We start from the raw sequence: 10,911 nt of genomic DNA, 5'->3' as shown, positions 1-10,911 counted from the left end.
TTGGCGCAGGGTAATCATTCACCTATATCTCACCATGTCTTTGTGAGATGGTGTGTGAAGTTTGAAGTGTGTATCCTGCCACAAGCTTTGTACTGTCCTGAGTAGTTTTCCACTGGCTGCAGGCCTGATTGGATGGAGGAATGAGTGAATTGCAAATTATGGAGCTGTTCTCCCCCTGGGCAGCAGCATTAATGAGTCTGTAACTTCAGAGCAAACAGTGCAATGTTCAAGGCCCAAGTCTTACAGATTAAGGTAAGATTTTACATATGTGAATTAAGTCTTGCAGGAGGTTACTCTGGGTGGTCGCTGGAATGGTGGCAGCAGAGGGTGGACACTGGAATGGCGGCGGCAGAGGGTGGACACTGGAATGGCGGCGGCAGAGGGTGGACACTGGAATGGCGGCGGCAGAGGGTGGACACTGGAATGGCGGCGGCAGAGGGTGGACACTGGAATGGCGGCGGCAGAGGGTGGACACTGGAATGGCGGCGGCAGAGGGTGGACACTGGAATGGCGGCGGCAGAGGGTGGAGATTGGATTGGCTGTCTAGGATGTGCAACTAGAACTCTTTCTCTACTTTTGTAGGGCAATATTTAAACATGAATTATAAAGAAAAATATTTTGGGAATGTGCAGGCCTCTTTGGTTCAGTATTGACTCTCTTCATCATCTATCACCATGCAATAACCCTGGGTTCCTACGGGACTCTTAAAGTCATACTGCATGTCAGGATTTGTTAAGTTTTTGTATTTTCATAAAGATAAACCTTTGAGCAGAAACTGAAGAATACTTGTGTAGTCTGGCTAATGCTTAGAGTTTCTTTAGGCGTGTCAGTCAGTTGGAGCAAACAGCACCTGGCTCCCAGCCAACAGGAATGGAAACCTTCCCTTCCTCAGTGACCTTTCCTCATTAAATAACAGGAAGTTCATATATATATTTAATTACCTTTACATATCCGCACTTAGATCAGTGCACTTAGGACACAATTAGCAGCTATGCAATATGAAGCAGTTTAGCGCCTTAATAAATAGATCTGCACAGAAAACATGACAGAAAATCTCCCTGTGGATCAGACTCCAAACGGACAAAAATAGTACCACTGCAGCACAAACTGTGCATCCACTGATCCGATTTACGGTCCACAGCGCTGGCCTTTAAAACCAGTGAAATTCCTTTCCTTCATGGGCCTTCAGTCTTACTTTAATTGTATTTCTGTTGTACTTTTTACCAGGGAATGTGCATTTTGGAAATTACTGGCCATATATGTATGGAAGAGTGGGGGTGCATGTGGACAGAGTAAGAACATACCAACAGTAGAGGTTCGCGAGGTTCTGTTTCACTAAGAAGTAAAACAGCACCGTTCAGATTCCGTTCTTCAATGAATGAATGATCGGAGTTCGTTTGCCACCGACTATCGCCACCGCGTGGTGTAATGATGTACGGACGCCTGAAAGACTCAGAATGTGAATAAAATTGAATGAACATGAAAGAGAATTCGTTTAATTAACAATACGTTTTTAAAGGGTAGCCCTCACCCAGAACTAAAAATATTTAAAGGGGATTTCCATCTCCAAGGTACAGCGAACAGGATCATGGAATTCACAGGGGGCGCATGACCAACTGGGAAGGTTTGTTGTCCCAGCCACTCCCGAAAGGTTTGTTGCGCATATGAACCGCTCTCATTTTATAGCCACTTTGCTGGGTTAGTGACTATGGTCAGTGAAACAGAGCTCCTCCTCGACCGGCCACGGGTACCGTTAAACAAAGGAAGTGAATGGGGGAATACGTGATGAGAGTGAATGAAAGGCGGGCGGAGGGAAAAGCGCGCCGCGGGTCGCATTTTCAGCGCGCCGAACGTCAATCAGCGGTTGCCTTGGTAGCGCTTGACGTAAGTGTCCCTTGCCCTGCCCCTGCTCGTCGGGCTGCTGATCTGAGGGAAACCCCGTGGATCGCGGAGCTAGTCTGACAGAGCCAGAGTCAGCTGTGTGGCCAGCGCGAGGAGTCCTGCCGTCGCACGCACAGGTAGGACGCGGTCCGGTCCCGTGTCGCCTGCAGGCGCGTCCCCGCCGCCGCCTCTTCATCATGTCCTCCTCATCTTCACCCCTACTCATCTTCCTCCTGTAATGTCTCACCTTGCTTGCTCTTCCTCTAACGCCTTGATGTAGAGCAGTAGGTGTGCGGCGGTGGCTCGGCTGTGCCGCAGCCCGTCGTTGCCTCGTTCCACCGGTTCGGTGTCGGTTTATCCCGCTTTTGGTATTCCTTCCCGGGTAGCCCGTTTCGACTGGGCGTCGGTCCGACATTGGCTCTGACTGACTCAGTTGGACCCGGTATTCGAGGACGGCTCGGTTAGCATCCCGACCCCTTAAAAGGTGCAGTTGTTCCAGGGGTCTGGTAGCCACGGGTGGGCAGTGTGACAGACCCTCTTTGAGGGCGTTTACAGATAGCGGGCCGCCGCCCGAACTGTAGCAGGGAGGCACATAAGCGGTGGCCGGAATGGGCAGGGCCGAACCGGGCTGGGCGGCTGTGCGCTGGCCTCTGCAAACGGTGCCGCCGTTTTCCCGAGAAGCCAGTTTAACCTCAGCGGGTTTCCCCGACCTGTGGTCACTGGGGCGGCTGGGTAGCTGTATGTGAGCCTGAAGCCGGCCAGCGGCACTTTAGAAATTACCTCGTATAAAGCGAATTAACTTGACAAACGCTGTTCGCACAAAGGGAGTCAGCTCTGGGCTGGACGCCGATGCGCGACTCTGCCCCAGGCGGCGTGACAAGGCGCGGCCCCCCGCCTACAGGTTGGGTCAGGTAGCGCCGGGCTCTGGGTGTGGCCGAGGCCGCGCAGGTATAGACGCTGCCAGCTCACCGAATTTCTGCTTTAACACTTTTAGGATTTGGGGAGAAAAAAATCCATTTTATAAAGTGTATTTTGTAGTTTTTCAGACCCTTTAGGCGAGTTCGATTATAATGTGATCTTGGGTTACAATGCATTGGCACTAAACTTCATTTTCGCGCGTAGTCCTGTTTTTGTTACGACGAGTAAATGATCCCACGGGTAAATTTACAAGAAAATAAGTTTCGGTTTGACACATATGGAGACGGCAAACGTACTGCCCGCATTGTGTCCATGTGGGTTAGACAGTCATGGCGGGATTTTAAGATTGCCACGGACGGATGTGCGTATTGCCAGGATAACACTGCTCTGGGCGACTGATCGTGATGAAGAATAAGGATTGATTGTACATGGCGGGGCATTGCTGATACACATTACTGGTGATGCCTCGAGGCGCTTCTGCATGATGCAAGTAGGGAAGTGTGGAAGGCTTACTGTAGTGCGTGTGTGTAGCTGTGGGTGTCGGTGGTGCGTGTTGCCTTATGAAGGTGCTACAGACTCACTGGTTTGTGGAATATCTTCATTGTCATTGTACATGTGCAGTGAAACTAGTTTCAGTTAAAGTTGATAGTACAGTGTTTGCCGTGTGCTTTAAAACAGGACAGCTGTAATAACTTGAAGTTGCTAATGTTTTATTGTACTAGTTGTTTGATTTACTTGCAACTAAAATGGAGACTAACATCTTTTGTGTTAAAGGTATAATCTGTGATGACCACTGAGGGAGAAGTAGATACAGTTCTAAAATGCTGAATGCCTTAAAACAATCTCTTAAGGAAAATTTTGGAAGCATTTTAGTTAAAAACTGAAGGCCCTTCAGCAGAGGCAAGGTGATGGTGACAGTGAGCAGCATGTCTGTCTGGGGATTTTGCAGAACTCGGCAAGCAATCCCCCCCCCTCCCCCTGAGTAACAGATTGTCCTGCATTCCCCAGATTTACTTCAAGCATGGATACATCAGTACATTGGAAGACAAAGGGCCCATCCTTGTTCCATAGCATGCTTCTCATTTTGTATATAATAGACTATAAAGGATTAAAAATTATAACTTGCATAAACCTGTCTATCCAGTTGACCCAGATTCAGAATAAAGTTTTTTTGAGACCCCAGACCTCAGACAAACATTTTCCGAGGAACAGCTTTAAATCCCCAACTTCCCTCTGATGTGAACCCAGGGGGTTTTCAGTCATCTTTGCATCCAACAGACGATAAAGATTAACCTGTATTTGGACATTTTTACGAGGATTTCTTGCTTTCGAAATGTCCACAAAAAAAAAAAGAGAATTTATCACTCGGTCACTTCTGTAGTTCACAGCAACTGTTACCTCGTAGCTGATATTGTTCTCTACCGTGATTTTGAAATGTTTTGAAAGATATGAGGCTGAAAGTTGTTTAATTTTAATTTTGGTCAAATCTATTAATCATTCATGTCCCATCTGGGCTACCCAGTAATTTTTATCTGAAGAGCGAACACAAAATTGAACGGCATGTTGGTTTATGGTTTATCTAACGGTCTTGCGTTTTAAATGAAAGACATTTACAATGTAAATGCTTTTTTAAGGCTTCTCATGTCTGATACTTGTGTGCCATTTCGTGTATATTGTTTAATGACTGTGTTAATAGTTCAAAAACCTTTGCCTTGGAGAAAATGACTGCATGTGTTAAAACATTAAGTACCAAATCCTTTAAATTTTGCTCATCGGGTGTGCGTTTTTCAGTTTGTAGAATTCATAGTGTGTATTAGTTTGCATGAAGCGGTGTTCAGATAAACGTGAAAGAATCACCTAGTTCAGTGTCTGGAAAACAGGACGAAAGGTGCTTGAGCTCATTTACATGTCGTCTCATCTAAGTCACATTTTCCTTCACCTGGCAGCTGGTTTCACACTGGCATAGAAAATACCAGCAGACAGGTAGTGCCGGCTGTTCGTTCGCGGATCATGTGTCCATTAGCACACTTCAAAGCTGACAGTTAGAGATTGTAATTGGAACTACTGTCAATCTCATTGTGGCCACAGTACTGAGCAGCCATGGATAAGAGCGAGCTGGTGCAGAAGGCCAAACTGGCAGAGCAGGCGGAGCGCTATGACGACATGGCGGCCGCCATGAAGGCGGTGACAGAACAGGGGGGTGAGCTGTCCAACGAGGAGCGCAACCTACTCTCTGTGGCCTACAAGAACGTGGTGGGAGCCCGTCGCTCTTCCTGGAGGGTCGTCTCCAGCATCGAGCAGAAGACCGAAGCCAACGAGAAGAAGCAGCAGATGACCAAGGAGTACCGGGAAAAGATTGAGAAGGAGCTCAAGGATATTTGCGAGGATGTCCTGGTGAGGCACCTTTTTCTTCCATTTGCCGCAAAATCTTTCTGAATGGGACCGTTCTTTTCTCCTCACTAACAGCGACGTGACGTTTGCAGTAGGCTTCCCCTCTACACAAGATGGAGTAGAATCTCCAGTGGATTTGGTTGGTTTCCACGCCGTCACTGGAGGGTGATTGCACATGCTACCTCGTCTCTCTTTCCTGCATATTTGCAATAGATGAAGCGTGTTCAGGCAAGCGATAAAAGGAACCTTCCATATGGCTCAGCCAGTGAGCAGCGAGCACAGGTTTACCACACTGCCTCAACGCCAAAGCAAGTCAACACGGGTATGGCTGGTTTGTAAATCAGAGGTGTGGTTTGCTCTTGTCTGCTTGAGGTGGGAAATCTTTGGATCTCAGGTGGAGTTTAGCCCACATATCCAAATTAGCTGCTCTCAGATTCAGGTCAAAGTTGGCATTCAAGTACGTGAGGGTGTTCGTTGACTAGGGGCCTGTATCACGAAGCAAGATTCGTTGCTTAGCTAGATAACTTGTCGGATTTAAGGTACTCCACTTTAAATGGACTTTATGTTAGTCCCCTTACATTTAGCCCAGAGTTCCTTAAATCGGACAAGTTCTTGTTAACCCAAAAATCCAGTTTCATGATACAGGCCCTAGATCTGTGCCCATCCTGACTGCCTTGGGGGTGCCAATGTTGATATATACTAGCATTGCTGTATAATGATCAAGGAAGGAGAAAAGATCAGATATGTGAAGCAGACTCTTTACCGCTTAACTTGTGTCATTCACTCTAGCTCTATCTGGAATGTGCGGTTTGTGCTCTCTAGTTGCAGCCTTCTTTTTGATGGCTTTCTGAAGTGCTTTCTTAATTGGGAAGAATGTAACGGTTGCAAACGACACTTAATGGTATCCCGTGGTTCCTGTAGTCTTTGCATTTATTCTCTGGGTGTAAGAAATTGGATATCTGATGCTAAATTGCCTTTTTTGTAGCAGTGCAGGGCAGGAGATACTTATGGAATAAGCCATTTGGCTTCTGGCACATTTGTGGAGCAGATCTGGCCCTCAGACTTCTATACTCTACATAATGTGGTTGTATAAATATGACTATTCAGCAAACCACAGGATAAAGGTCAACTTACACAGAAACTTGTTGGCAGCGTCGGTTTGATCCATTTCATGGAGCCAGTTCTGCCAGTCGGTACATTTCTTCCAGGGTTAAGTGGGCACTATGTTTCTGGGCTCTAGCTGGTGCGTCTGTGTCATCTGAGCCTCAGTCTTTGTCCCCACTAGAGGCAGGCATGCAGTCCAGGTACCTGGCAGTGTTAAGGATTGCGCTGCTTGTATAAACCTTCTGATCAGCTGCTGGAATACATTCAGCCCTTAATCCTTAATGGCTGCACTACTACAGCATACGCGATGTGTTTCCCTGACACTCACTATACAGGTGAAACACCGAAGCTTACTTGGCACTCAAACTACATTACACCGTTGAGGACTGGAGTTGTTGGTGGCAGTGAAGGGTGACATGATCAGAAGCGTGCTTTTGTTTCTGGAGCAAACTTTAGCCAGTATCAAAAATCCAACAAAAGTTCAACATGCCAGCCCCTTCCCCCCATTCCCCTGAACGGCTTGGGGGGGGTGCCGGAGCATTTTTTTCTGAATTGCTCCAACGGTATAGTTTGGACTCCCTGCAACACTTATTCTGTACCGGTGCATAACACCATGATCGGTATTCCTGCTGCTGCCATATTGTGATGATGCATTGTATAATGTGCTTTAAAGAGCTTAATAATGACAGAAAGCTGTTTGATTATTCTTGTATTTATGTTCAAGGTTCTCCTGGACAAATTTCTCATCCCCAAAGCAAGCCCTGCTGAGAGTAAAGTCTTCTACTTGAAAATGAAGGGAGACTACTTCCGCTACTTGGCAGAGGTGGCCGTGGGAGCAGAGAAGAAGAGTAAGTGTTTGAATTGGGCCTGGTTGATGGGTGGGGGGGACCTGTTTTTCACCTGGGGAGTGAAGATGAGCTTGTTTGTTATTGGAGGGTCATGTCATAGTAAGTCACTTTGAGAGCTTGTTTTCCAGTTCCTGCTATGTATCACAGCTGTTGTAGTGTTTACTCTAAAAGTCCCCTCCCCCCCCCTCCTCCTGGGGGCTCTAACTCCCCATCTGATGGTCTTTGTCCTCACTGTTTTGAGCTCAAATTCAGTGTGCTTTTGACACATCCTAACAACCCTGAACATTGTGGGCTGTTAAAGGTTTGTCTATTATTAATATGTCCTTCGTTTTTTTTTACTTCAGTATTTCATTTTTTTAAATGTATTTTTTTTCTTTAGCATGAATGTAATCACAGGGTCTTTAAAATCCGTGCTGCAAAAATGTGATGAGCTGGGGGAGTTGATTATGGAATCAAACCATGGTGGGTCGCTGAGACATGGCCAGGGATGGGAGGGGACTGTCGCCGCGATGCTTCGGCACATGGTGGGTGGAGTGGAGGCGGGAGCTCGTCAGCCTTCCAATGGGTTCTTTCTCCCAGCTTGGAGTGTGCGGGACAAGTCCTCACAAGCCCGATGGCCAGAGCCAGTGAACATGCTACAGCTGGTTTGACGTGGCGGAGAAGAGGGGAATCGTGCGGCATGCTGAGCCAAAATGGCGGCGTTTCAATTCAGTGTGAACTTGTCAGCCAATCGTGTCTGTGTCACTCATTGCTATCATTCACTTTTATGTCACGGGGCATATTGTTGTCCGTGTTTGAACACCGAAGCCCACGGCAATCATAGGCCCCCGGCTGTGGGTTTTTTTTTTCTCCCTGGAGGAGTTCTACTCTCATGTCTGTAGTTGAGGTACTTGCATTTCTCCAGCTGAAATACCCTGATGTAGTTGTGGTACAAATCATGACTCCCTGGACAGAAGCTCCAGCTGAGGGACGGTATGAGTGTTTTCCCACATTTGTAGGTTTCAGAATACATATTCCTACGTTTCACTGTGTTTCACTGTGTTTCCTTAGTCAGAACTGGATAAGAGAATGACGTCGGTGATTCACAGAGGAACCCATATGGCTACTCTGACATGCAAATGTGCGTCTGCGTGCACTGCCACACGTTTTCCTCACAGCAATCTGGCCTGACATTAACAGTGAACGGAAGTGCCCATAGTAGCTGGGTGTCCCTGGGTGACGGGGGGCTGCTTCTATTCCATGGAGGGGGGGGGTTGCCTTCATTGGCTTATAATCTGCTCATGTTTTAATGTGGATCCTATTAAGTAAAATCGAATGTTATTCCCAACAATTTCAGTGGCTTGTTAGCACACGAACTGATATCATGAGCAGCTTCTGTTACCCTGAAGAAGAGCCTGCAGTTCCCTGCAGATGGACCTGTTTTCTCACCCTTCCTCTACTCTCGTGATGAGTATCCAGCATGTCTATTTTGAAGGCCTCTTCACTGCCTCCTGTATTAATCCTGATGCCAGCTTGTACCTTCACGTTTCATCCACACATAGTTGGGTCATTCTAGCCTTTGAAAAGGATCTATTTTTTTTGTTCACCAGCTCTTTGTGGGGGAATGGGCAGATTCTGTCCTGTGTATAAAAAGAAGCGGAGTCTTCCCTAGAACAGGCTGCAATTGGTTAGCAGACAGGAAGTGACATCGGCTGAGAATGTCTGACATGCTACATGGGAGTCGTATGTTCTCTTCAAAGAGGGTTTTCAGGCTAACAAGCATGTGCACCAGTGGTGTTTGATATGTGCTAATTCACAGCAAATCAATACTTTTTTTTCCAATTCTGGTTTGACTTTTACGGCAGTTCTTGGTCTTGCATATACTGTGATTTTTCTATTCAAGACAGTCAAAAACACCACTACTTGTATACCAGCGCTTTTCTATTGGATGCTCTCTGAGCAAATCTATTAGATCATTCTTAATGACCTGTGTTGCTGTCACTGTAAGCTTGGCTGCTGAGAGCTGTGGCAGCAGTCAATGAGAATCCTCTATTTCAAAGTGCCTTTTAAAGGTCAGGCAAAGCTGGAAGAATCCATTCGGATACAACAATATAGTGCCTCATTTCCGGGAGAAGCTGCTCTGTGACGCAGATGTGTCACTTGTTTTGCTTCCTTGTTTCTCTTCTGCCAGCCATCATCTCCAGCTCCCAGGAAGCCTATCAGGCAGCGTTTGACATCAGCAAGAGCGAGATGCAGCCCACACACCCCATCCGTCTGGGCCTGGCCCTCAACTTCTCAGTCTTCTTCTACGAAATCCTCAACTCTCCTGAGCAAGCCTGTCAGCTGGCCAAATCGGTACGGCAGGGGGGTGATGTGGAGGTGGGCAGTCTGAGGTCTCCCTAAATGCAGCTGTTTGATGCTGTTTCCATGCCTCTCTTTGCAGGCTTTCGACGAGGCAATTGCAGAGCTCGACACGCTGAATGAGGATTCGTATAAAGATAGCACTCTGATCATGCAGTTGCTGAGGGACAACTTGACAGTGAGTGTTGCCTCCAAGAGTAGACGAGCTTTATGCCCGACTGCACTATGGTCCTGAAGCAGGTCTGAAGGTATGCTCTGTGTTCCCTCAGCTGTGGACATCAGACGCCCATGGGGATGGTGACGATAACGAGGACCGTCGGGACAACTGATTGGCGGCCGCCTCTCCAGTCCGCTCTACCTGTCAGTCATCCCAGCTCATCTTCAGCACTGAGACCACCTCCGTGACCTGCTTCTTTCTTTCACACTCTCACCAGCCTCTGTCTCGACTTTCTGTGTGTGCAGGGTGGTTGGTGTATTGGGCCTGTGCGTACTTGAGGGGTTATAAAGGGGGAGGGTGTAGGGCTGGTTGGGGAGGGGGGGCGGGCAGCAGGCATAGCTAGCTTATTGTATATGTACGTTCCGTATAGGTGAAACATTCTGAGTGTCTGGCATGTGTAGTTCAGTGGGTGGGTCGTGGTGCAACCAGGGTACGGAGATGAGCCTGGAAGTAGGAGACAGGCAGGAAGAGCATCGAGTGAGATGGATGCTGTGGGCAGGAAAAATGACATTCCATTTTATTGAAGTCTGCTCTTCTTAGGTGACCCTCAAGTGACTTTTTAAGATTTGTGTAATAATTTACGAGATTAAAAAACAAGTAACAAAGCAAGCAGGCAATGGGCTTTGATGCTGCATCTTAATGTGTATCAAGCAGAGCAGTGAAATAGCAACTCCTCTTTCCTATTAGGGTTTTTAATCGCATTCTCCTTTATCTCCTATTTTGATACTTGCTTGTCGCATGTGACCAAGAGAATTTCATGGGAGGAGAGGGACCTTGCTGTCGGGGGTGGCTATCTTTCATGTCTTCGGAAATTTCACCCAAGTATAATTGTTGTTTGGAGGGGAAATGTCATTTCATGTAAGTGGAATAAAATACTTTAAAATGTCTGTCAGCTTCCTGTGATGTAGGATCCGGCAACTCTGGTGTCATCATGCATCCCTGGGGACACGATGACTTTATGTAATGGCATCATGAGCGGACGGTTATGTGAAGGTCTTTCCACAGTCACGAGACGCTTCGCTGCACCAGCCTCACATGGCTCTGCTCCACTTCAGGGTGGCCGAGGTGAACAGGACGTGCTAAGCTGGGGAGGTCATTCTAACACAGGAGACAGCTTCTCTATAGCAGGTCCTTGGGGACCCACAGTCGGTCCATGTTTTTGCTCCCTGCCAGACAGTCTACATTTTTGCTCCCTCGCAAAAACGAGGACTA

General features: G+C 47.3%; 1 protein-coding gene across 1 annotated transcript; it reads left to right on the top strand.

Moving 5' to 3' along the window:
- The first annotated feature begins 1,867 nt into the window (after nt 1-1,867).
- Nucleotides 1,868-10,586, top strand: ywhaz (tyrosine 3-monooxygenase/tryptophan 5-monooxygenase activation protein, zeta polypeptide). Its single transcript, XM_048993779.1, has 6 exons — nt 1,868-2,018; nt 4,888-5,193; nt 7,019-7,142; nt 9,313-9,476; nt 9,565-9,660; nt 9,752-10,586. The coding sequence occupies exons 2-6, from the start codon at nt 4,900-4,902 to the stop codon at nt 9,809-9,811; spliced, it is 738 nt and encodes a 245-aa protein (XP_048849736.1). The 5' UTR covers nt 1,868-2,018; nt 4,888-4,899; the 3' UTR covers nt 9,812-10,586.
- The last annotated feature ends 325 nt before the right edge of the window (nt 10,587-10,911 follow it).

This window comes from Brienomyrus brachyistius, chromosome 23 (assembly GCF_023856365.1).
Source record: "Brienomyrus brachyistius isolate T26 chromosome 23, BBRACH_0.4, whole genome shotgun sequence".
In the NCBI taxonomy this organism is placed as follows: Eukaryota; Metazoa; Chordata; class Actinopteri; order Osteoglossiformes; family Mormyridae; genus Brienomyrus; species Brienomyrus brachyistius.
This window is presented reverse-complemented; position numbering and strand designations above follow the sequence as displayed.